Source organism: Meleagris gallopavo, chromosome 1, assembly GCF_905368555.1.
Source record: "Meleagris gallopavo chromosome 1, MGAL_WU_HG_1.1, whole genome shotgun sequence".
Lineage (NCBI taxonomy): Eukaryota > Metazoa > Chordata > Aves > Galliformes > Phasianidae > Meleagris > Meleagris gallopavo.
In genome coordinates, this window is record NC_139404.1 from 192,964,414 (window position 1) to 192,991,796 (window position 27,383).

The 27,383-nt window shown below is 49.5% G+C and overlaps 1 protein-coding gene across 2 annotated transcripts in view; it reads left to right on the forward strand.

Annotated features, from left to right (window-relative positions):
* The first annotated feature begins 7,318 nt into the window (after positions 1-7,318).
* FCHSD2 (FCH and double SH3 domains 2) overlaps positions 7,319-27,383 on the forward strand; it is a 117,939-nt gene continuing 97,874 nt past the window's right edge. The window contains exons 1-2 of one of the 2 annotated variants that reach the window (XM_085216654.1): positions 7,319-7,604; positions 10,818-10,915. In XM_085216654.1, the coding sequence (XP_085072780.1) occupies positions 7,584-7,604; positions 10,818-10,915 (119 nt within the window). In that variant the 5' untranslated portion in view covers positions 7,319-7,583. The remainder of the gene's footprint in view (positions 7,605-10,817; positions 10,916-27,383) is intronic. The other variant, XM_085216655.1, reaches the window with a different exon arrangement.

Here is a 27,383-nt window from a genome sequence, read left to right on the forward strand (position 1 = left end):
GGGAAAAACCTCCTGGGGGAAGGAATGATGAAGTTGACATAGAGATCAAACAAGAAATTGGGGTTGGGACAGACAGTGGGGAGCAGGAGGGAACCCCAACCCACGGGGCTGGTGGAGTTGGGTGTTTTCAGACAGGGCACAGTGCCACAAACCTGCCTACATCTCATCAGAGCATTGCAGAGGAAAGGGGGAGCTGGAAGCACCTGGCAGCACACCTGGTTTGTTGCAGCCTGGATACTGCCAGGCTCTGTTTCTGTGTTTACGTGCTCCATGGTGCGGCTGGATCTTTTGACAGCCAAAATACAGATGGGGAAGGGAATGGCTGGGACACCCCCAGGGTATAATTGTTAATTATCAAGGACAATTTCATTCTTATAGTCCTCCTTTCATTCATTTTTTTTTCCCATTTCCTTTCACTTCTTCACTCTTTTTTTCTCTATCTATCCACATATGTATGTTTGCATTTATCTACGTATCTATCTATACATTTATCTATCCACCTACCTATATGCCTATCTATGTATATCTATCCATCTACCTACCCATCCACCTAACCATCCATCTGTAGAATCACAGAATCATTACTGTTGGAAAAGACCTCTAAGATCATCTAATCCAGTCGTCCACCACCACCAATGTTGCCAACTAAACCACGTTCCCTGGTACTGCATCTAAATGTTTCTTGAACATTTCCAGGGATGATGATTCCTAGGCAGCCCATTCCAGTGCATGATCACTGTTTCATAGAAAAAAATTCTCCTAATATCCAACCTGACTCTCCCCTAGCGCAACATGAGGCCATCACCTCTCACCCTATTGCTGTTACCTGGGAGCAGAGGCCAACCCCCATCTCACTACAACCTCCTTTCAGAGAGTTGTAGAGGGCAGTAGTGTCTCCCCTGAGCTGCTTCTTCTCCAGACTGAACCATCTCAATTCTCTCAGATGTTCCTCATAATGTGCTCCAGTCCCCTCACAGCTCTGTTATCCTTTTCTATCTATCCATCTATCTAACCCACCCATCCATCCATCTGTCCACCTATCCGTCCATCCAACTACCCATATATGTAAACATCCATCCATTTATCCATCCATCCATCCATCCATCCATCCATCCATCCATCCATCCATCCATCCATCCATCCATTTATCCATCCATTTATCCATTCATTTATCCATCCATCCATCCATCCATCCATCCATCCATCCATCCATCCATCCATCCATCCATCCATTTATCCATCCATTTATCCATCCATCCATCCATCCATCCATCCATCCATCCATCCATCCATCCATCCATTTATCCATCCATCCATCCATCCATCCATCCATCCATCCATCCATCCAACTACCCATCTATGTAACCATCCATCCATCCATCCATCCGTCCATCCATCCATCCATCCATCCATCCATCCATCCATCCATCCATCCATTTATCCATCCATCCATCCATCCATCCATCCATCCATCCATCCATCCATCCATCCATTTATCCATTTATCCATTTATCCATCCATTTATCCATTTATCCATTTATCCATCCATTTATCCATCCATTTATCCATCCATCCATCCATTCATCCATCCATCCATCCATCCATCCATCCATCCATCCATCCATCCATCCATCCATCCATCCACCTATCCATTTATCCATCCAACTACCCGTCTATGTAACCATCCATCCATCTATCCGTCCATCCGTCTGTCCATCCACGTATTCACCCATTCAACTACCCATCTATTTAACCATCCACCCATCCACCCATCCATCCATCCACCCATCCACCCACCCACCCATCCATCCATCCATCCCCCTTCCACCCACCCTTCCATCCACTCACCTGTTCATCTATAACACCTATTAAGCATTATTTCCTATATATTCCTATTTAATACCAAAAGCTGACATCCTGGAAGTGTTCCTGCGCTGACTGGGGGAATCTCATGCAGGACCACCCCCCTCACTGCAGCTCGTGTTGGCGAGCAACTCCCCATGCCAGGAGAGCTTTTGCCAGTTCAGCAGCCAGAATCTGCTCTGTCAGCAAACTCCTTTATTATTAGCTGGAGGAAGCGTCTGTCCACAGGGCTTTCACAGCCGGAGCTGCCTCCTGCATGAATCACCCTGCCCATGGTCTGGGCTAAATGGCACGATGCGCTGGTGCACCGATGCAGACGTGTAGCCTTGCAGCAGTGAGGGAATAAAAGCCATTTTCCTGGCTCGCTTGTTGTTCTCAAAGAGGTTTAAACCCCCTCAGGGAATGAGTTCAGAAGGGAAGAATGAAGAGATAGACAGTGAACAAGCTCGGCTTATGTCTATGTTCTCCTTATGATATTGACTCCACGTTGAGCTCCTGCCTTCCTTGTGTAACCCAGCACTGCTCACACACAACCCCAGAGCCCCTCCTCGCTCCGGTGCCACCCCAAGGACACAGCTCCCCATTCAGCATCTCTGAGGGAACAGAGCCCGGAGAAGGGCTGTGAGATGGGGCGGCTGTTTGCACACCACCGCATTTACACAAAAGCATTCCAGAAGATTAAAATCAATGGGCTGGAGATTTATTTGCTGAACCGCTCGGGGTGTCGCAGCCATTGGGTTTTCTTTCTTTCCCTCTCTGTAAGGGAACAGGACAGACTCTGTGGTGCTGGGGTTTTTTCCACCTTTTCTCCTTGGCAAGGTGATGCAGAACAAGCCCAGGTTTGGGGTGACAATCCTGAGAGCATCCACAACCCACTGTCTCCTTGGGCTTTCCACATACATCCCAACATACCCAATGTGCTTGGTAGAGGCACAGCCAAGACCAAACCAAGGGCCAAATTCCCATCCTCACCACTTTGGAAGAGAGGTTGTGGATGCCCCATCCCTGCAGGCATTCAAGGCCAGGCTGGATGTGGCTCTGGGCAGCCTGGGCTGCTGGTTGGTGACCTGCAGACAGCAGGGGGTTGGAAGTGGCTGAGCACTGTGCTCCTTTGCAACCCAGGCAATTCTATCATTCTATCATTCTATGAAATCCATTTTCCCTTTGCCTGCTCTCAGCCCAGGGGCTGTGCATTGCCTGCTTTCGTTTCTGAAGTTATCAGCAAAATATTTATTTGACCAAGCCAAGATAACAGCGGGCTGCGGGCCAGTGCCAAAAAGCACTGAACTCAATGGGAGCTTTTCCTGTTGACTGCAGTGAGTTTTGCAGTGAGGACGTGACCCTGAGCTGGGAATTATAGGCGGTCCCCACACTCCCCAAAGCTCTTTCCCATGCTCATGACCGGGTGTTGGTAGAATCATCAAATCATTAAGGTTGGAGATGATCTCCAAGATCCCCAACTCCAGCCCAACCCACCCCACCATGCCCACCTACCACATCCCTCAGTGCCACATCCCCGTGGTTTGGAAAAGCCCCAGGGATGGTGACCACACCACCTCCCTGGGCAGCCTGTGCCACTGCATTGCCATTATTTTGAAGAAGAAATTTTCCCTATTATCCAATCTATTTTCTATGAGGATCTGGTGGAGGACAGCTCCAAAAGCCTTCCTGAAGTTCAGGAAGACAACTGCCACTGCCAGGCAACGTCCATCACATTCAGTCTCCACTGTGCCCCACACCGTGCTTTCCACACACATAGCCCTACATGAGATCTATCCACACCTAAATGAGATCTATATATCTCTAGATGAGATCTCTCTATCCCTATATGAGACCTTTATATTCCTATATGAGATCAATCCATCCTTATATGAGATCTATATATCCATGTACGAGATCTATCCATCCCTATAAGAGATCTATCCATCTCTATAAGATGTCTATAGGAGTGCTGAGGAAACTCGTGGAGGAGATAGCCTCCGCTTGCCATCATTTATCAGCACTCCTTGTTGACTGGTGAGGTCCCAAAAGACTGGAGGCTTGCCAGTGTGACTCCCATCTACAAGAAGGGTTGTAAGGAGGATCTGGGGAACTGCAGGCCTGTTAGCATGACCTTGATGCCAGGGAAGGTTATGGAGAATGATATATGATATATGATTCTATATATCCCCATATGAGATCTATCCATCCCCATGAGATCTATCCATCCCTATATGAGATCCACATATCCTTATATGAGGTCTATCCATTCCCATATAGCATTCACATATCCCTATATGAGATCTATCCATCCCCATGAGATCTATCCATCCCTATATGAGATCCACATATCCTTATATGAGGTCTATCCATTCCCATATAGCATTCACATATCCCTATATGAGATCTATCCATCCCCATGGGGTCTATCCATCCCTATATGAGATCCACATATCCCTGTGAGGTCTATCCATCCCCATATGGCATTCACATATCCCCATATGAGATCTATCCATCCCTATGAGAGATCTATCCATCCCTATATGAGATCTATCCATCCCCATATGAGATCTATCCATCCCCATATGAGATCTATCCATCCCCATATGAGATCCACATATCCCCATGGGGTCTATCCATCCCCATATGGCATTCACATATCCCTATATGAGATCTATCCATCCCTATATGAGATCCACATATCCCCATATGAGATCTATCCATCCCTATGAGATCTATCCATCTCCATATGAGATCTATCCATCTCCATATGAGATCTATCCATCTCCATATGAGATCCACATATCCCTTATGAGGTCTATCCATCCCCATGTAGCATTCACATATCCCTATGTGAGATCTATCCATCCCCATGACGTCTATCCATCTCCATATGAGGTCTATCCATCTCCATATGGCATTCCCATATCCTTATGTGAGATCTACCCATCCCCATGAGGTCTCTCCATCCCCATATGAGGTCTCTCCATCCCCATATGAGGTCTATAGGGCAGGGATTGCTCTCCTGGCCTGCACATTCCCAGACACCTGCAGCACTCTGCAGCTGGAGCACAGAGCTGCAGTGTGTGTCAGCAGAGGACACTGCTGCACTGCATCACTTAAAGAAGCTTTCCTGGGGGAAGTGAGTCCGACTAATTAGCAGCACTAAATAAACAAATAGCTGCAGGAGGATGGAGCATCCAAGTTGCATTTAGCTTGCGGAAGTGTTAAAGGCTCTTAAAGCCAGGGGAGGGCGAGGGTCTCTGGTTGGGAACCGGAGTGAAGCAGAGCATCAGTGATGAAGGAGGCAGTGATGAAGCATTTGGGGAAATGCAATTAGGAGAATTGCCTCGCGCTCTGCAATCCACCCTGGTGATTTTCTTCAAGGAAACATTCAAATGCAGTTTAATATTTCAAAGGTTTCATTGCAGCAGTTCTAATAAGCTAAGGCAGAGTCAGGCCATGCAGGCTGAACCCAAGGCTGCCCGATCACCATCACAAGGCAGTGCGTGCTGGGGAGCAGCACTGCTGTTGTGCACAGCCCTGCATTACCTGTGTGCACCCCTTGCACGCCTCCTGTTCACTCTTTGCACACTCCCTGAGCACCACCTTGTGCATATCCCTGTGCACGCCTTCTACCCAAACCTTTGCATCTGCCTGCACCCCTTCATGCATCCCCACGTGCACCTCTTCTGTGCACCCTCCAGTGCTCTCACTTTCCTCCCATGCAGCCCCTTGTGTGCCCCTCCTGTGCCCCCTCCCATGCACCCTTTCTGCGCACTTTGCACACCCGTGTGCACTCCCTGTGCCTCTTCTATGCATCCTCACGTGCACAACTGGCATCCTCTTGTGCAGCCCTCTGCAACACCTATGCACCCACTACACAGCCCCACGTGCATCCCCCTCTCACCCGCCTGCATCCCCCTATGCACCTCCCATGCACCCTCTGTGCTCCTTCTTTGCACCCATACAAACCCCCTTGCATCCCCAATGCACTTTCTGTGCTCTCCCCATGCAACCCCTTAAGCACCCTCTATGCACTTCACCATGCACCCCCTATGCATTCACCTCCCATGCAACCTCTATATACCCCCATGCATCCCCCATACACCCCACACCCCCCATGCACGCCCCAAACATCCCCCATACACCTCCCAGGCACCTACTATGCACCCCCTATGCACCCTGCCATGCACATCCTATGCATTCACCCCCATACACCCCACACTCCCCCATGCACACCCCAAACATCCCCTCATACACCTCCTATGCACCTCCCACAAATCCACTCTGCACCATTATAAACCCTTTATGCTCCCTTATATACACCCCATGCACCCCCTTTGCACCTGTATACACCCTCTATGCACCCCCATGCACCCCTTGTATACCCCCAATGCACTCCTTATGCATCCCCTATGCACCCCTTATATGCACCCCTTATATATCCCCTACGCACTCCCTGTGCAACCCTTATATACCCCCTTATGCACCCCTTATATGCACCCCGTATGTATTTCCTATGCACTCCCTGTGCACCCCTTATATGCACCCTATGCATCCCCTATGCACCCATTATATGCTCTCTATGTACCCCTTATATACCCCTATGCACCCCTTATGCATCCTCTATGCATCTGCTATGCACCCCTAATATACACCTTATGCATCCCCTATGTACCCCTTATATACTCCTTATATACCCCTCATATACCCCCTATGCACTCCCTATGCACCCCTTATATATCCCCTTATATACCCCCTTTGCCTCCCCTATGCACCCCTTATATACCCCCTATGCATCGCTCAATGCACCCCTTATGCATCCCCTATACACCCCTTATGCCTTCCCTATGCACCCCTTATATATCCCCTATGCATTCCCTGTGCACCCCTTATGCATCCCCTAAGCATCTCCCTATGCATTTCCTATGCACCCCCTATGCATCCCCTTATATACCCCCAATGCACCCCTTATGCCTTCCCTATGCACCCCTTATATGCACCCCTTATATATCCCCTATGCATCCCCTTTGCATCTCCTGTGCACCTCTTATATACACCCTATGCACACCTATGCATCCCTATGCATCCTTTATATGCACCCCTTATACACCCCTCATACACCCCCTATACGTCCCCTATGCACCCCTTATATACCTCTATGCATCCCCAGGTACCTCTTATGTACCCCCTATGCAATCCCTATGCACCCCCTATACACCCCTTATATACTCCCTATGCCCCCCATACACCCCACGCACTCCCTCCGAGAACACCCCTCCAAGCCGCATGGCGGCGCACTCCCGAAGTGCCGCGCCCACGCCGCCTCTCTGTTCCTCCATCTCTATGGTGACCGCTCTAGGCAGCCCGGCGGCCTCCTCTCGCCTGCTCTCTCTGTGGCGGTCCGTGCTCCCGCCAGCTCTCTCCCCTCAGCGCGGCGCTCCCGAGCTGCGCTCCGCCGCCTCCCGCCCCGCCGGGCCCCGCCTCCCTCCCCTCCCCGCTCGTCAGGGCCGCGGCTCGGGACGCCGCTCTCCGCCCGTTCGGAACCGTGCGAGAGAGAGAGAGAGAGAGGCGGCCGCGTTCCCCTCCCTTCGCCTCGTTCTCTCAGCCCGAAGCGGGAGGCAGACGGCGGCCGCCCGCTCCTCGCCGCCTCCTCCCGCTCCTCCTCCTCCTCCTGCAGCGGGGGTCGCGTCCTGCTGCCGGGGGGGGGAATTGATGTGGAGACCCCGCGCAGCACCATGCAGCCCCCGCCGAGGAAGGTGAGGGCCCGCCTTCAAGGGGGCTGTGGGGCTGTGTGGGATGTGGGGCTGTGTTGGGGCGGGGGGCCGAGTGGGGTTTGGAGGGGAGGGGGTTGGGGGGTCCTGGGTGGGATCGAGGCGGTGGTTGGGCGGGGAGGGGGGGGGCTGAGGATGAGTGGGGTTTGAGGTTCTGTTCGGGTTGTGGGGGGGCTGCGGGGATGAGTGGGGTGGGGGGTGAGGGGGTCTCGGGGAGACTGAAGGATGTGGGGCTGGGTGGGGATCGGGGGGGGGGCGGTGGGGCTGAGAGAGATTTGAGGCTGTGTTAGGGTGAGGGTGGTGGAGCTGAGTGGGATCTGGGGCTGGGTTGGCTGTGGGGGGGGGGTCCTGACTGGGATTTGAGGCAGTGTTTGGGGGGGGAGGTAATGGGAGTGATAGGGATTTGGGGGTCTGTTTGGTGCTGAAGGGCATTCAGGACAGGTTGCGGAGGGCAGTGGGGCTGAGTGGGATTTGGGGCTGGGGTGGAGGGTCCTGGCTGGGATTTGAGGCAGTGTTTGGGGTGGGGGGGTGCAGTGTGAGGCTATGTTGGGGTGAGGGTGGAGCTGAGTGGGATTTAAGGCTGATTTGAGGCAGTGTTTGGGTGGGGAGTAGTGATGGGGATTTGGGGGTCTGTTTGGAGTTGAAGGGCATTCAGGGTAGGTTTGGGGAGGGCTGTGGGGCTGAGTGGGATTTGGGGCTGGTTTGGGGTGGAGTGGAGGGTCCTGGCTGGGATTTGAGGCAGTTTTTTTTGAGGGGAGGGGTGCAGTGTGAGGCTGTGTTTGGGTGTTGTGGAGCTGAATGGGATTTGGAGTTGGTTTGGATGTGTGTGGAGGTCCTCGCTGGGATTTGAGGCAGTGTTTGGGTGGGGAGCAGTGCTGGGAATTTGGGGCTCTGTTTGGAGTTGAAGGGCATTCAGGGCAGGTTTGGGAGGGCAGCGAGGCTGAGTGGGATTTGGGACTGATTTGGGTGTGGGGTGGTCACACAGAATGGGAGTATTTGTGCTGAATGGGATTTAGAATCACAGAATGATAGAATGGCCTGGGTTGCAAAGGAGCACAGTGCTCACCCACTTCCAACCCCCTGCTGTGTGCAGGTCGCCAGCCAGCAGCCCAGGCTGCCCAGAGCCACATCCAGCCTGGCCTTGAATGCCTGCAGGGATGCATTTAGGGCTGTGTTTGGGTATTGGGAGTGGGTTCCTGGGCACATGTGGGGGCAGTGAAGTTGACTGTGATATGGGGCCGTGTGTGGATTGCAGGTGTGGGGGGGTCCTGATCTGGGGAAATAGGGCTGTGGGGGGGCTGCTTGGAGTTGGATTGGGAGATGCATAGGAGGGAAGGGCTGTTCGGGAGGGGGAACATTGGTAAATTGGGGTCGGGGGGGCTCAGAGATGAGGTCTGTAGGCATCAAGGCACAGGGAAGGGCTGGGAGCAGAGCTCTGCACTGGCTTGCTGGGGAGGGTGGGCACCGATGACGCTGGGCTGGCTGCACTGAGGCTGTGGGTTTGGGAAAAGGCTTCTCCTGGCGCAGGCAGGTTGCTGTGTGGCAGATGTGAGCTGTAACAAAGTCCTGAGCCCCGTGCTGCTGTGTGGGGATGGATTTCTTTGATATTTGGAAGGCTGCGCCCTGGGGCTTTGCTATATGAAAGGGGAGCCGGACCCCCCAAGCTGGCTGTGGGGCAGGGAGATGCTGGGGGGTTCCTGGGGGTGGCGGAGGGCAGCCTGAGATCCACGTGTGCCCTTTGCATCTCTGTCTGCTGAGATGCAGTCAGGCTGCTGCCGCTGCTCCCCGTGGATCTCCAAGGTCTCCTACGTGATGCGGAGGTGGATGGGTGCAGAGGTGGGATTGCAGGGCTGTGCTGCCTGCAGGCTGCGAGGGGATGCAGGCTGGAGCCTCCTGTTGTGGCCCTGTTCCTTCCTGCCTCTTCACCTCCCGTTTCACCAAAGCAGAGCAGGTCTTACTGCTGTTTTAGTTCGCGTTTGGCTTCCTATCGATAACAACGTGCGTGTCGTTCTTCGCTGATATGATGGCACTTGAGTTTATTTCCATTACGTGGGTCATCTCGTGTAGGTTGATGTATTTTGAGCCGATTTCTTTCAGATACAGATGAGAAATGTTGAAGTTCACGTTAAAAATAGACCCTTTTTCTGCTTAAAGCCGGGGCTGTCCTTCATTTTTTGTTGCGTCTTGTGGGCGCTCTTGTGCAAAACTTGTCAGTGTAATGTGATTAAAGGGCCCTTGTTGCTGGGGATTGTTTCAGTGTTAGGATCGAGGGGGCTTTTGCTAGTTGATGAGGTGGAGATTTCTTTTTTCCTCCTCCTGGCTGGTGGAGGGATTGGAGTTGTCTCTCTGTGCCCATTGGGTTGGGCGTTCTGTCCTCACGAGTGCATGATGTCTTCATTGATCTGCTGATCACTTTTCAGCCTGACAGGTTCCCTGTGGTCACGAGAAGGTCAGAGAGCCCTATAAAAACAGAGCAAACACCCCCCCACGGCCCTCCAGGGTCATCCCTGCTCCCTGTGCCACAGTGCTGGTTGCTGGGAGGGCTCCCAAAGGATTGAAATGGAGCTGAATGAGCAAAGGGATCAGAGGAAAATCACGCCTAAGCCCAACCTCCTGAAGCCTTTCAGAGGGAGCCCTTCTGGTGCTCAGCTGAGGAGCAGCCCGATGTTCAAGGCCAGGCTGGATGTGGCTCTGGGCAGCCTGGGCTGCTGGTTGGTGACCTGCACACAGCAGGGGGTTGGAAGTGGCTGAGCACTGTGCTCCTTTGCAACCCAGGCCGTTCTGTGTTCGAGCTGTCTTAAGGTGACGGCAATTGTGGGACAGCTTAAGTGCTATAAATGCCTACGAGCTGCCAATTTTTACCTTCTTGACCCATTTCTTTCCAAGCTTTTTCTGCAGGTGGAAGTACTTTGTTGCACACAAACCGTCCTTCCGCCCTTTGAAATAAAATGGCACTTTCCTTAATGTTTGGGCATAAGTTTGGGAGCCTCAGTGCGTGTGGTGTCAGCCTGCACAGGCACTGAATTCAGCTTTTATTAACGCTGCTGAGGGTAAAACTGCATTCTTAGTGCTGTGTCCCAACTTTCCACTGAGATGTGCCATTTCAAAACAAACGAGGGAGAGGAATTATGTTGTTTTTTGTGTCAAGATTTGGCTTAAACTTCACCAAAAATATATGTGGTCTGTGTTTGTTTGTAGGTGAAAGTTACACAGGAGCTGAAAAACATCCAGGTGGAGCAGATGACAAAGCTGCAGGCCAAGCATCAGGCAGAATGTGAGCTACTTGAGGATATCAGGTAAGGTTACAGAGAGCATTGCCAGAATTCCTTTAGGATCCAGTTTTTGGAAGAACGTTTGAGTTACAAAACTTCAGGAACTGACGATGGAATTTCCTCTTTGGATTTCCTGCTTTCAGGCTGTTAAAGTTCTGACACAGCTGGAAATTATAACTGCAGCTAACACAATGCAAACGCTTTTTTCTTCTCTTCAATGGGGGAAGTGTTTAAAAAAAAAAAAAGCAACTCCCAAACAACACACTGAAAGCTTTGGGCTTTTCAGCAGTATTTCTCCATATAATAGATGGAGACTTTGATTTACTGCTTGTAAGAGGCTGTTAAAAATTATTTCAGATCTTTTAAAACCACTGATGATTTACATCTTGCTAGGAAGAGCTTTGAGCAGCGCTTCTAAATGGTTTGGTGTGGGGGGTTTGTTGTTGTTGTTGTTGGTTTGTGTTGTGTTGTTTGTTTGTTTTTTTTTTACCAGAAACAAGAAAATATTTGCATTTATAATTTAAAGATCAGTAGGGAAAACCTACATGCTATCAATTCTGTGTTGCTTTTGCACAAGAAGGACGGTGAGCTTTTGGAGCTGGTCCAGAGGAGGGCACTGAGATGGTCAGAGGGCTGGAGCAGCTCTGCTGTGAGGAAAGGTTGAGGGAACTGGGATTGTTCAGCTTGGAGAAGAGAAGCTGCAGGGAGACCTCAGTGTGGCCTTCAGTGCTTGAAGGGAGCGGATAAACAGGAGGGGGAACGGCTGTTTGTGAGGGTGGGTGGTGACAGGACAAGGGGAATGGCTTTAAAGTGAGCCAGGGGAGGTTTGGGTTGGATGTGAGGAGGAAGTTTTTCATGCAGAGGGTGGTGAGGCAGTGGAACAGGTTGCCCAAGGAGGCTGTGGATGCCCCATCCCTGCAGGCATTCAAGGCCAGGCTGGATGTGGCTCTGGGCAGCCTGGGCTGCTGGTTGGTGACCTGCACACAGCAGGGGGTTGGAAGTGGGTGAGCACTGTGCTCCTTTGCAACCCAGGCCATTCTGTCATTCTTTCATCCTTTAACATTAGATTTTTGTGTTAACAGAAGAGGTGGCAGTGGTGCCTGGTGTTCTGTAGGGCATTGATTGCTCTGTTTGGAGAGGAGCAATTGTTAGAGGGGTTCTTCCTTCCAGCATTCAGCAGTGGGGCTGCTGCCTTCCTCCTCTTTTTTTTTTTCCCCCTGTTTCTCAGTTGTTTGTAATTCCTTCAGGCTGCTTTCCTACTGAAAGGCACCCTGAGCGTTGTGGGTTCTAGAACACCAAAACACATGGAAACATTGGCTCAGAATGTTTTATTTTTATTATAACTTAATTTTTAACGTTAATTTAATTTGTAAATGTTGATGTTACGGATTAAGAGATGGGATTATTTAATTCATTAAGATGATCAGTAAACAGGCACGGTCTGTTCAGCATCCTTGTTACAGTCAGTCTGTGTTTGCAGAATCACTGCGTGGTTTTGCATGTTAACCATGGAGCCATGTGATGGGATATGGGATATGAAACCTCCAGGAGTTGTTCAACTAGCAGAGAATGGGAATGGAGGGGACAGCAGAGTTCTGGCTTAGGAATGCTTGCTGAGAAATGCTGGTTTGTGTATGTTGGTATATATGTGCCAGCAGTGTTTATAAACCAAAGCACTTGTCTGGGCTGTAACGCTCTTAATTACATTCTTAATATCATTTCAGTCCAGTTTTGTCTAAAACTTCAAATGTCTGTAATGCAGAAGGGACGTGAGGAAGAGATCACAAAGTTCTCTTATGAGTTGTACTGAAATGCGCCCATTGTCTGCTGTAGTAGAGGCAGATGACTTTTGGCAGTAAACCAGATCATAAACATACTTTTCATTCCAGTAGCTTTGATATTTTTTCCAAAACTGAGCACTGTTTTCAGTGTTTACAGTTGGAAGGTTTAAACTGTGTCATTTGGGGAGGATGAAGGCTGGTGCTGTTTGTTCCCAATGGGATTCTGCTCAGTCGAGGCTGAGGCAAACAGGTGTAACTGGCTTCTCTCCACCCCTCTGCAGATAGCACATCTCCTTAGGGCTGTACATACACCAAACCACCGGGCTTAATTACATCTAAAATATGTCTTTTTTTTCACTGATAATACAGTGCTTAGCATGCCAAGAATGTAGCTTCAGGTCATAGAGGCTGAGAAGAAAGGCAGTGTGTTTTGCTTACAGAGAGCATGCTTAGAACTCGACAAAGCTACGTGCAGGTAGTTGAGCTGAGAGCTTTGCTTGGGGTTGGACAACTTCTGACACAACATAAAATTGTAAGATGCATAACAATTGTAAGATCTCTTGCAGCCTTACAAACTGCTCTGCGTTTTCCCTTCTCTGTGACAGCTTAGTAAGCAGCAAAGCTGGGATATCTTTTTACGACCTGACAGGGCTATAACAAAAAATGTGTGTTTGAAGTCTATTAGCAAGTAGGTTTAAAAATATCTTTGTGTTTATCATCTGCTTGGCTCTTTGTGTTAACGTTTCTTCGTACTTGCTGACTGGGGGGTTGATGGAACAAGTGATTCAGTTGGCACAGTTCTAGGCAAGGCATCTTCTGTAGCTCATTGAAGCCATCGTGTCCTTTCGTGTAGTGGATCTATGCTGGTGTTGCTAGGAGGAGGCTGGCTATCTCTTCTGTTACAGTTGCAGAGTTTGCCTTCCAGAGGAAGAAGGCTCTGAGCTTTGTTGCTGTGATGCACGCAGCCTTCAGAGCTTCTCCCTTGCTGCAGTTGCTTTGCTCTGTGCACACCTGGCTGTGTCTTGGCAGCAAGTTCATCCCGTTCCCAATGGCCAACTGGGTTAGGAGTGGCTGGGTTTGTATCAGAGCTGCTGGTGGTTCTCAGATGTCTTATTCTGGTTTTTTTGATTGGTGATAGTCAAGAAGTCGTGTGTAGTGGTGTGGAACTGCCCTTAGTTTGCCAAGGTGTAGGCATAGCTTCTGTGTGTCTGCAAAACTAAAGAGCTCCAACTGATCCACGCTGGGATTCCAGTTGATATTTCTGTCATCTGTGCTATGATCCCGAAAGCCGTTCAGCTGATAGCAGCTTTTACCTTGCATGTTACATCAGTGCCTCGTTTCCCAAGGAACTTTGTGTGCCTTTACAGGTTTTGCAATTGTAGTCATAAAATGCTTTTTTCTTTTAAATCATTTCTTTGCTTTCATGCTTTGCCAGTGGTTATGTTGCAGTTTTAATCCATGCTGAAGGCTGCATTGCCTCTGCAGGGCCAGCCCTGCTTGCCAGCTCCTCGTGCTGTCGCTCTGTGGATTCCCATGCTGGGGCAGCCAGGTGGGTGAAGGCACTCAGCCCCTTCCCCAGCTCTTCTCCCCAGTGGAGGTTGGAGGTAAGTCTGCACCCTGAGGCTTCAGCAGAAGGCAGGGCTGCAGCCATAGGAATCACAGAGCTGGAAGGGCCACCTGCTTTGAGTCTTAGCAAACTTTCTGCAGTCTGGATGTTCTGATCCGATGTTGCTTCATCACTTGGAGTCAGTTGACTGCATACGTTGTGTTGTGTTGAAAGCAGATGTAAAGACTGCATGCCTTCTGGCTGAGGTGGAACAGCTGTGTGCTCGGTCATAGAATGATAGAATGGCCTGGGTTGCAAAGGACCTCAAAGTTCCAACCCCTGCTGTGTGCAGGTCGCCAACCAGCAGCCCAGGCTGCCCAGAGCCACATCCAGCCTGGCCTTGAATGCCTGCAGGGATGGGGCATCCACAGTCTCCTTGGGCAACCTGTTCCACTGCCTCACCACCCTCTGCATGAAAAACTTCCTCCTCACATCCAATCTAAACCTCCCTTATCTTAGTTTAAAACTATTTAAACCATTCCCCTTCATTCCTTAGTTTCAAGCCCTAAAACTAAAACCCTTAAACTAAATCCTTTAGTTTCAAACCATTCCGTGTGCTTCAACGTCTCCTGCCTTGCGCCTGCCACAACGAGCCCAAGTGAGCAGTGCACACTGGAGGAAAAAAAAAGGTATGAAAGAATATTTCTAGTTAGCTCCTTGTGCTCCTAATGCCATTTTATGTACTGGAGTAGCTCAGCTTAATAAAGTGCATGTAACCTTTTGCTGTGGATATACTTTGCACTCTCTGGTGGAACATGGCTGCAGTTCTGTGATTGCACCAGAGCTGTTGGCAGGTTTGTGATAAGGTTTATGGCAGTGCTGGCTGGCAGTCAGTTTACTGAAGTAGAAGCTAATAATGGTTTTGGTTTTAAATACAGCAGATCTAACATGGCAGCTACAGCCCAGTGCTGGGGAGCAGCCTCGTCAGAGCAGGGGTGGTGCTGGAGGTGAAGAATATGTATTTATGTATGTGTATGGAGGTTCATATATATATTAGGATCCCATAAGAGATTCTGGAAAGTTAGGAGAGCGCTTTGCTTTTCCTGTCCTGAGGCAGAGTGAGGATTTCCTTCTCTTCCTACCCTTCCAGGTCCCAGCTGCAGGGAATGCTGCTCACTTGGATTTCTTGGAGCCTGTCTTGGGCTCCGGAGTGGCTTGCCTCTGGTTAGCATGAGTTTTTCTAATTCCTGATCAGCTCTGAAGCAGCTGGCAGGGCTTTCCATAAGAACATCATATATATATATATATATATATTTTTTTTAACCTTTACACTGCTCAGAAATTTGTCCTTCATCATCACCTTTCCTTTCTCTTCCAAAGTCCTTCGCTCTGCTCAGTGATGTTCCTGGTGTTCCTGGCTCTATTTGACCAGGAGCAGTGTTTCCTTCTGCAGGTTCTGAATTCTGCAGCCTCACAAAGGGGGAACACTCAGGAAAGCTGTTTGGACAGTGTTACATTACGCTGGGTTTGTCTCTCTTGAAAAGGCTTTCCTTGCACGAGACTGCTTGACCTACAAGGTTTTTTTTCCCCTTTAAATCTTGCAGTTTTCTTGAGAGTTGATGGCATTTCTTTCCTCTTGAGCTGCTCCTTCTCACCACCAGTGACTGCTGGAGCACTGTGAGGTTTAATTCCAAGCTTTTAATTACTTGAAGACAGGCAGCATAATTCTCTGCTGCTGTGCTGTAACACGCTGCAGAGATCTCAGAACTTCTCTCAAAAGTTGGTAGTGTTACTTCTGAATGCTATTCTGTATAACGATGCCACAGAATCTGCGGTCTGGGCACGTTACCTATAATTAGGCAGTCCTTTAATGAGATGCTCACATTCTTGACGGAATTAAAATCTGGTGATGTTTTGACTGGAACTGTTTGAGGGAAGCTTGGAATGCACTTAAAAAATGTTGCCTACTGGGTGTGGAAGTCCAAGTTTTCAGTTTTTAAAAAAAAAGAAAGGTTTCAGTATAAACATAGGCTTGAATCATTACACTGTGGCTGTCTTGGCACAGTGAAATTGAGAAATGGACCACGCTCCTATTTTTATTTATTTTTTAATCCCAGGCATATAAAATATAGTAGATCTCCTGTCTCAGTATTTCTGAGTGGCTTTGCAGCTGATGGAAGTTTATTTTTGGTGATTGTTTTTTTGGAACAAAAGTAGCACTCTCAAAAAGCAGCAGTTCATTTCTTACGTCCATCAGAAAGAAAAGGAATACATTTTTTCCCCTTTCTGGCTTCTAGGTTTGGCTTTCAGGAGAGCTCTAGCTTGCCTTAATGGTGAGCTCTGTACCTTGGGCAGCATGTGACTTGGAAGATCATAAGAAGAGGCTTTCCCCATGGTGTTACTCAGCACAGCTCTAGCAGAGCAGCAGTTGTAACAGAATCACAGAATGGTTTGGGTTGGAAGGGAGCTCAAGGATCACGAAGCTCCAACCCCCCACCACAGGCAGGGCCACCAACCTCCACATCTCACAGCAGCCCAGGCTGCCCAGGGCCCCATCCAAGCTGGCCTTGAACACCTCCAGGGATGGACGGGGATCCACAGCCTCTCTGGGCAGCTGTTCCAGCACCTCACCACTCTCTGAGTAAAGAACTTCCCCCTCACATCCAACCTCCATCTGCCGTCCCTCACCTTCCAACCATTCCCCTTGTCCTGCTGTTATCTCCCCTTTCCAAGAGCTGACTCCCCTCCTGTCTGTAGGCTCCCTTTAGGTCCTGCAGGCTGCACTGAGGTCACCCCGCAGCTTCTCTTCTCCACGTTTGAGTTGGAAGGAACCCTCAAAGGCCACCTGTTCCCACTCTGCAATGATCACCCACAGCCCCATCAGTGCTCACAGCCCATTCCCTGACCTCGGGTGTCTGCAGGGATGGGGCACCACCACCTCTCTGAGTAAGGGCACCTCTATGCCCTTAATGTAAACAACTCCTTTCTTATATCTAATCTAAACTTCCCCTCTTGTTCTTGGAAACCCACTTCCCCTTGCCCTGTTATGCTAAAGAGTCCAAGAGACATGCTTAGCTTGATTGACTGCTGGTTACACACTGCACCACAGAGATAAGGCAGTTGTGCAAAGTCACTCAGCGTCCCCCAGGGGTCTGTGCTGGGACCAGTGCTCTTTAACAACTTGATCAATGACATCGATGACGGAATGGAGTGCACCCTTTGCTGACACCAAGCTGAGTGCTGTGGTTGGCACAGTGGAAGGAAGGGATGTCATTCAGAGGGACCTCGACGGGCTGGAAAGGTGGGCCTGGGTGAACCTGATGAGGTTCAACACAGCAAAGTGCAGAGTTTTGCACTTGGGCCAGAGGAATCCCAGGCATTTATACAAGACTGGAAGGAGCAGTTCTTGAGAGCAGCCCTGCAGAGAAGGACCTGGGGGTCTTGATAGATGAAAAGCTTAACATGAGCCAGCAGTGTGCTCCTGCAGCTCAGAAAGCAAATGGGATCCTGGGCTCCATCAGCAGAGGGGTGGCCAGCAGGGACAGGGAGGTGATTGTCCCCCTCTGCTCTGCTCTTGTGAGGCCCCATCTGCAGCACTGTGACCAGGACAAGAAAGACAGGGAGCTGTTGGAGAGGGTCCAGAGGAGCCACAAAGATGAGCAGAGGCTGCAGCACCTCCTCTACAAAGCCAGGCTGAGGGAGCTGGGCTTGTTCAGCATGGAGAAGAGAAGCTGCGGGGTGACCTCAGTGCAGCCTGCAGGACCTAAAGGGAGCCTACAGACAGGAGGGGAGTCAGCTCTTGGAAAGGGGAGATAACAGCAGGACAAGGGGAATGGTTGGAAGGTGAGGGAGGGCAGATGGAGGTTGGATGTGAGGGGGAAGTTGTTTGCTGTGAGAGTGGTGAGGTGCTGGAACAGCTGCCCAGAGAGGCTGTGGATCCCCGTCCATCCCTGGAGGTGTTCAAGGCCAGCTTGGATGGGGCCCTGGGCAGCCTGGGCTGCTGTGAGATGTGGAGGTTGGTGGCTTTGCATGTCGTGGGTGGTTGGAGCTTCGTGATCCTTGAGCTCCATTCCAACCCAAACCATTCTGTTTCTGTAATTCGAACCATTCTGTGATTCTATGGATGTACAGCACAGGCAATTTTGATGGAACAAACTGGACCAAATCCTGGGGTTGATCTTATAAGGGGAGCTTTCTTTTGTGCACCTAAGTGCTTTTAATCCAGGCTCTTACTTCGGAAGCCCCGTGCAGGGGGAATTGGAGGTGTCCAGGATGTCCTGCCAGCGTCACGATAAAACTCTGCTGGGAAGAGGAAAAGCATTCTTATCATTCCAGACACAATCAGTGTAGCCTGGCTTAATTTCCTATGGTGTTTTGTTGTATTTGTTTCATCTTGTTTGGTGGGAAAAGGTTTATTTTGCAGGTTTTGCATCCTCTGCCAATAATACTTTCAGCATTTTTTGCAGACTGTGCTTTCAGCCTCTCCAGCAGAACCTACACAAAGGCTCTGTAAACAGTGCCTGCTGTGGCTCGGGCCGTTGAGGTTGTTGATAGAGGACTCTCCATCCTTTTCATCTAGCTCATATGGCTGTAAACATTTTCTTTCTTCCCCTCCCCTCTGTGCCAGCATTGTCTTTCCTCTTGGTGTTACTTTAGACATCCCCAGGTGGAGGTGGAGGTGTGCAGCTGCCGGGGGAGCTGGTGCTGTGTTAATCATAGAATGATAGAATGGCCTGGGTTGCAAAGGAGCACAGTGCTCAGCCACTTCCAACCCCCTGCTGTGTGCAGGTCGCCAACCAGCAGACCAGGCTGCCCAGAGCCACATCCAGCCTGGCCTTGAATGCCTGCAGGGATGGGGCATCCACAGCCTCCTTGGGCAACCTGTTCCACTGCCTCACCACCCTCTGCATGAAAAACTTCCTCCTCACATCCAACCCAAACCTCCCCTGGCTCACTTTCAAACCATTCCCCTTGTCCTGTCACCACCCACCCTCACAAACAGCCGTTCCCCCTCCTGTTTATCTGCTCCCTCCAAGCACTGAAGGCCACACTGAGGTCTCCCTGCAGCTTCTCTTCTCCAAGCTCAACAATCCCAGTTCCCTCATCCTTTCCTCGTAGGAGAGCTGCTCCAGCCCTCTGATCATCTTTCTGATCCTGCTATGGATGTGTTCCAAGAGCTCCATGTCTTTTTTTGTGCTGGTGGCCCCAAATCTGGCTCACAGTCCATGGTGCTACCTGATTTCTGGGCCCAGGTTCTCTTCCCTTGCCTGTGCTGGTAGGTTTTGAAAAGAGCAGGAGATGGGCTGGCACCACCAGATCTGGCTCTTCTGGAGTGCTTTGGGCCTTAGCAATGCTGGCTCAGAACAAGGTCAGTTTTTGTCACCCTGTGTTGGAAGGGACCTGCAAGGATCACCGAGTGCAACTCCTGACTCCGTGCTGCACCTCCCAGCAATCACACCGTGTGTCTGAGAGCATTTTGCAGGTGCTTCTTGAACTTTGGGAAACTCAGCACCATGAGCAGTGCTTTGAAAATATCCCCTGGTGCGTTTTGGGCATGGCAGTGCTTTGAGTTAATAAGGCAGTGATGCTTTGTCCACAGCCCCTGCTGCAGACTGTGTCACAAGCAAAAAGGTGCCTCTGTTCTTAGGAGCACAAGAGACTCGAAGAATGTGATAGTTGCTGCTTCATCTGAAGTATTTTTGATGTTTTTACCTAAAGGTATAAATTGGGACCTGTTTGTATTTTGTGTCTCATGAATTGTGTCAGATTTCCTTTTAATATTTGAATTCCTGGATTTGCCTCAAATCCACCTTCAGAATCAGGAGGTAATGGTGCTCTGGTCTCCCGTCCTGCCTTGAAAACCTTGAGCTCATTTTCTGCTTATGAGTGGTTCTAACAGAGGAGGGAAGGAGATTAAACTTCACGTAACTGTTCTTGTAGGGCAGGTGGAGGTGAAAAGGGGGTTTGTCAGATAAAGGCCAATGTAGAGTGGTTATGTGGTGCTGGGGGCTCAGGGTTCTTGGCTCCCCTTTGAGTTCTGCTTCAGCCCCTGTGCTGATGCACATATTTGGAGGGAGGGTCAAAAAAAAAACCACCCAAAGAAGCCAGAACTTTACTTGAGGTACTCTGAGATGAGAAATGGTTTCAAAGGTGTTTGAGTATTAGAATAAACGAGTTTGTATCCCTTGTGAGGCATTCTTGGCAGTGTTGGAGATGGCTGGAAGTTTGTGATATCACTTAGAATTGTTATCAGAGGGTATGAAAGGAGGAAGTACTTTGGTTTTAATTCTGAGATTGAGAGACAGAAATGAGGGCTTGAAAAATTGGCCCAAACATTTTTTGTGTTTTCATGAGCAATGTAAAATAGAATCATGGAACCGTGAAGGTTGCAAAAGCCTCCAAGATCCCCACCGTGCCCTCATGGCCCTCAGTGCCACATCCCCATGGCTCTGGAGCTGCCATCTTCCCTTGAAGCAATGATGGCTCCTACCTTGAAGCATTACCACGTGCCAGGCTGCTGACTTTCTATGTTTGATCTAAAAATCAATCTGTTTTTCCCCCTAAAAATAGGCAGAGACGGGAGAGAGGAAGAGAGACGAGAGCAATGAGTGAAGGCAGAGGAGCACTGTCAGGCAGCAGCAGCATCAGAGCTGTAGCTTCCAGTTGCTGCTTCTCCTGCTGCCTGCCCAGCCTGCTTTTAGCCTGCCTCAGCTCTGGGTGCTGTGCTTGCTTTCAGCTGTGTTGCCACTGGTGTAAAAGGGCATAGATGGCAGTGGCCCTATGTGTGACTGGAATGTGTTTGCTCTTTATGGAGTTTGCTTTCATGTTGCTTTTGTGTGGTTGTTTCTCATTAGCTCTATGTGATCTTGATTGGCTAAATAAGCAGGCAGGGAAATAAAGCTGCCTGCCAACACCTACGTAGAAACAGGTTTTACTTCTCATTTTCCTCTTTATCTTCTCACTCTTCTGCTGTTCTTAATGCTGGCAGTGCACACAGTGGGCAGGTAAGGCGTTCAGGTGTTCTGTGCAGGACCTGCTGCAGTGTCTCTGTGTTTGCAGAGCTGGGGCAGCCAAGCCAGGAACACCATTTTTTCTTTTACTGAAATTACTTTCAGTATTCAGCTCCATCCAAGAGTGAAGGAACAATTGGAGAGGCCCTTTTGATTAAAAAGCAATCGCAGCAAAGCCCAGACTTCTGATTTTTATTCTGTTATTTTTTTTTATAAGTTCCTTTTGTGCAAGGTGATAAACTTCAGTTAGTTTACCACAGAAGCATAGAATAGCTCAGGTTGGAAAAGACCTTAAAGATCATCAAGTCCAACCGCAACCCAGCCATCCTACCCTAACAGCCCTCTGCTAAATCATGGCCCTGAGCACCAATCCAAAGGGTTTTTAAACACATCCAGGGATGGTGACTCAACCACCTCCCTGGGCAGCCCACTGCAGTGCTTAACAACCTTTTCTGTGAAGTTTTTCCTGATATCCAACCCAAATTTACCCTGGCACAACTTAAGGCCATTTCCCCTCCTGTCACCAGTGAGATGAGACCCTGCTCTGCTGCAGTCACCTTGGAATGAGAAGAGAGCAATAAGGTCTCCTCTCAGCCTCCCCTTCTCCAGGGCAAACAGCCCCAGTTCCTTCAGTCTCTCCTTGTAGGATATGTTGCTGGATACACACTGGCAATACCTGCATACATGGATGCTCTTTAAAAACAGAAGTTCCTCCAGGGCATCTCCCTTGGTGTGCATCACCAGCAGTTCTGCTCTCTGCCACACCAGCATCCCGTGCTGCTGCTCGTTCCGCTGGCAGAGCTCTTCCCAGAGCTGTCTGTGGAAGTGAGCTGGCGTCCAGCAGCTGTGTCCCTTTTGAGATGGAGCTGCTCTCTGCTCGTGTGTGGCACTGCTCTAAGATTTGGGTACGTGCTCTGCGTATCGATCAAAAGCAGGATGGTGGTGGTGCAGAAGTTGTACGACGTGGTGCTGAGCGAGGAAGCAGGGAGGCAGGAGCACCTCGTTGTGCTCGGGAAGCCAGCAGCATTTGTGCGTTTGCAGACAGGCTTTTGTGGAGATGACAGCAATGTCAGAATGATTCAAGGCTCATGGTTTAATTTCCTTTCTAGTGATTTGGGCAATCTCACCTTTTCTTTGCTCTTAAAGGAGCACTCGGATCTCCATTCACCGAGCAAACTGATGTCTTTTGGGTACTGGTTTAGGTTGGATGTGAGGAGGAAGTTTTTCATGCAGAGGGTGGTGAGGCAGTGGAACAGGTTGCCCAAGGAGGCTGTGGATGCCCCATCCCTGCAGGCATCCAAGGCCAGGCTGGATGTGGCTCTGGGCAGCCTGGGCTGCTGGTTGGTGACCTGCACACAGCAGGGGGTTGGAGCTGGGTGAGCACTGTGCTCCTTTGCAACCCAGGCCATTCTGTCATTCTGTGATGCTGTTCTGTGTGAGGGATTTCTCTGGCTCTGTTAAGTGGGAGTTGTAGTGGTTCCTTATATTCCTCAGAGAGAGTAGAAGAGAGATGAAGGACAATTAGTTCCTGCAGCTTCTCCAAGCAGTTGGGATAAGGCTGATTTGTACGTGCTTCTTCACTTGCGTTTGAAATGCACAAAAATAGCTGAGAACTCAGAAGGGCAATGATTTGGGAGGTGCTGAGTCCCCTGTCTGCACTGACAGATGTGGGAAGTGCCCTTGGGGCAGCTGAGTGTTTTCCCTGCGCTCACTGTGGGAAAGGCACAGAAGGCTTCCTATCAGCTGGTGCCCTGTGTGCAGGCTTCTGAGTAGTGTTTGCCTGAAAACTTGTCATCTATCAAAGTTATGCAGAGCTTAAACAATGTGTGTGATGTTGAGATATAAGTTTTTTTTTCTTTTGTTTTTCTCTAAACCTGATTACTATGTTTGTATTAATGTCTGTGAAAGCAGGCTTTAATGGTTGCTTTGAACTAACCACTTGCTAGAAAACAAGGGTGCTTGTATGCTGTGGTTTCTTTACACATTTGAAGCTCGTGTCCCAGCTGGGGAGGTGAGCATAGTCTTTGTTACCATGCATCTCTCATTCACAAATATTCAGGATTTTCATGCTCGCTCAAGTTGATACTCCAACGTCTGTCCATCCTTGGGACACAAGTGATCTGACTATCTCTTATGCCAGGGGAATTAAATCCAATTCTTATCATTTTATAGAATGACAGAATGGCCTGGGTTGCAAAGGAGCACAGTGCTCAGCCACTTCCAACCCCCTGCTGTGTGCAGGTCACCAACCAGCAGCCCAGGCTGCCCAGAGCCACATCCAGCCTGGCCTTGGATGCCTGCAGGGATGGGGCATCCACAGCCTCCTTGGGCAACCTGTTCCACTGCCTCACCACTCTCTGCATGAAAAACTTCCTCCTCACATCCAACCCAAACCTCCCCTGGCTCACTTTCAAACCATTCCCCTTGTCCTGTCACCACCCACCCTCACAAACAGCCGTTCCCCCTCCTGTTTATCCGCTCCCTCCAAGCACTGAAGGCCACACTGAGGTCTCCCTGCAGCTTCTCTTCTCCAAGCTCAACCAGCCCAGTTCCCTCAACTTTTCCTCATAGCAGAGCTGCTCCAGCCCTCTGAGCATCATCATTTTTTGTAGCAACATGTGGGCATTGTGCTGTAATGGGTCGCAGGTTGGCACACAGCAGGGGTTGGAAGTGGGTGAGCACTGTGCTCCTTTGCAACCCAGGCCATTCTATCATTCTAAGAAGAAAGCAATTGTTTCCTTTGCACTTTTAAACACCTTTTCCAAGAGGACGGTTGGCGGCACGTTTATGGTTTTGCTTTTTGGAAAGAGGGTGAGATTCACCAAAGCAGTGCTGGAAAGGACTGGTGGTATTCACAGGACCTTCCTGGATTGAACAGACAGAAATAAGGGGTGTCTGCTGTTCCAGGAGAGGAGGTGAGCTGAGCTTGGAATGCAAACTGCTGGAAGATAGGCAGCACCCTGCAGGTCCTGGTGCCATTGGGAAGGAAATCCCAGGACTTCTTCTTTCTCTCTGGCCAGCAGGTGCTCTGCCTACAGAAATACAGCTACCTTTTCTCCCATTTCTCCTTCTTGGAGCAATGACACCAAGTTCAGAAAGCATCCTTCTGTTCTGGTGGCTCTCCTGTTGCTTCTCCTGCGTCCCACCAGCCTGGTGGTGAAGAACATCCCTGAACTGCAGAGAGCTGAGAGACCTTTATATTGCTTGCTTAGAGCAGCCATGTTTTGTGGCAGGGACAGATTTTTTCCTATGATGTCCTGTACCAAAATAAAGCAAAAACTAACCTGGAATACAAGCTGTGTGCTGGCAACACAGTGCAGAGTTGCTTTACAAGGCAAACAGTGGTAGGGTGACTCTTGGTAGTAGTTTGCAGTGAAATGCAGCATTTGGCTTAGATCAGCAATACAGAAAATGTGACCTTGTGAAGTGCATCGTTTCCAGATGAAGTGCCTGTGTTTAAAAATCAAGACAGAAAGGAACTATTTGTAATAAAGCTGGGTGGCACCACCGGGATTCCTAAGATGTGACAGATGAGGAAGGTAACAGCAGTGATGTTGTCGTTGTCTTCCCCAAACATTTTGCAGCTCCAGGATGAAGGAGGCTGCCTGTGTGATGAGATGTGTCTTGGCTTCTTCACAGAGCTGTGAAGCCAATATGGATCAAAGAACCTTGCCATATCCCTGGTAGCCTCTCTGGATTTTTTTTCCTTAATAGACCAAAGAATACTTGATATCTTCAGTATGGTGAATCTCTTCTGGATAAACCATAAGGAAAATACCTTTGCATTTGTCTCAGTTGTCTCTCTTCTGTTTGCTTTGTTTCCCATTTAAAGCAAAAAAAAATATGCCTAAGCTAGAAATCCAATATTCACATTGATCATAAGTTAAGGGTATGAAGGCTTGTCGTGCCTTTATTCTGTAGGGAATGAATGAAATATTGGTCTCATCAGCATCGTTCTGGTTCTTTGTTCCCTGTTAGGTCCTCGTGTAAGAGAGAAGTGCTGCTGTTGTAGTGCTGTGGCTGCTGATACGTTCCTGAGACAATGTGCTGACAGCACTCCCATGTTTGAGGCTAGCAGAATTCTCTATATATAGTGACAGAATTGATTTATTATTTTTTTTTTTTGCTTCTGTTGCTAGTGGCAACTCATCCTAATCCCAAAGTGTACAGTGATGTGATTTATGGTGAGCACAGTGCTGGTTAATGTAGTCTGGCATTGTTGCAGGAGGACCATTGTTCAGGCACAGGTTAAAGATAATTCATGGTGTGAGTCAGTTGTCATAGGTGCTGTGGACCAGAGCATTTTAATGCTCTGCAAGCATGCTTGAAACTGAAACTTGGAATAGCTAATTACTAATTATAGTAATAACTAATTACTAATAATTACTAAGATGGTCAGAGGGCTGGAGCAGCTCTGCTGTGAGGAAAGATTGAGGGAACTGGGCTGGTTGAGCTTGGAGAAGAGAAGCTGCAGGGAGACCTCAGTGTGGCCTTCAGTGCTTGGAGGGAGCGGATAAACAGGAGGGGGAACGGCTGTTTGTGAGGGTGGGTGGTGACAGGACAAGGGGAATGGTTTGAAAGTGAGCCAGGGGAGGTTTGGGTTGGATGTGAGGAGGAAGTTTTTCATGCAGAGGGTGGTGAGGCAGTGGAACAGGTTGCCCAAGGAGGCTGTGGATGCCCCATCCCTGCAGGCATCCAAGGCCAGGCTGGATGTGGCTCTGGGCAGCCTGGGCTGCTGGTTGGCGACCTGCACACAGCAGGGGGTTGGAAGTAGGTGAGCACTGTGCTCCTTTGCAACCCAGGACATTCTGTCATTCTATAACATTTTTGGTCATTTTTGATCAGTGTATGAAGGAGGAGCTCCTCATTAATTAGTAACTCTAGTGCTGGCAAAATCACAAATATTTCCCCTTGACCCCTGGTGTGTGTTTGTGGGTTTGTAGTATTGCACTGAGGTTTGGATATATACTGTTGTTTTTGTTATGACTTTCCTTGGGGATGGATGCATGGCAACATTCTCACCATTTCTGCTCTGGCAGCATCTCATCAGGTGGGCATGGAGAGGATCATAGAACCACAGAATGGCCCGGGTTGGAATGGAGCTCAAGGATCACGAAGCTCCAACCCCCCACCACAGGCAGGGCCACCAACCTCCACATTTCACAGCAGCCCAGGCTGCCCAGGGCCCCATCCAACCTGGCCTTGAACACCTCCAGGGATGGACGGGGATCCACAGCCTCTCTGGGCAGCTGTTCCAGCACCTCACCACTCTCTCTCTAAAGAGTGGACTGGGGAGAGAGGACCTTAGAGAGGACTTAAACACTGCAAACTGAGAGGAGAAACGTGGCCAAAGAAATGGGGACTCCTGCAAAAATGTGGCACAGCTTTGATTCCCTGGGCAGGCAGATCTTTTCACTACGTGATGCTGTATCTTGTAAGCAGACTTTCTGTAAATTGGTCGAAACGTTTTCTCCTTTAGTACCCCTGTTTACATTTAAGAGAATTTTCCTGTGATGTAGTTAATCTTGCATCTAAGTGGATATTTCACAAGTAAACATTCCAAAGGGCAAATGGTAGCAAAGCTGCCCAAGATGATTAGTTTTAGTGGCAGGAAAAGAGTTCTTGTAATTGCAGCACTGAGGTGCTGAACTGGAAGCTGTTGGTGAGCTGCTGTAAACCCTCAGCAGCAGAAGAGGAGCAGAGATGGAGAGCAGTGCTCGTTGGATGGCAGTGCTTGCATCAACAAGGAGTTCTTGTGTGCATGGCTGTAGAATTGCTGGGGCAGGTATTGTGGCTTTCATGTTTGTGGGGAAAACTCTTAAGTAGAGAAGATGAGGGGTGGCTCACCAGCACAAGGACATGGCAGTGAGAGCAGCTCCATTTCTTGACTCAGCAAGCAGCCATTCTTGAACTTGTAAGTATTTGACACTTAAAGAGTTGTGAGGTGGCCTGGACACATCCCCTGAGAGCAGGAGGACCCCAGGCAGGAAATGTTGCTGGCTTTTTGCAGTGAGTCACAGAGCTCTGCTATGGGCAGGAGTTTAGGCTGCAGGTGACATCGAGGGGTGCTTCAGAGTTTTCTTCTGGCCCTGTGCTTTCACAGCTGCTGGGAACATGGCCCACCCAGCCACAAAGCTGCTCATGGAGGTACCTGG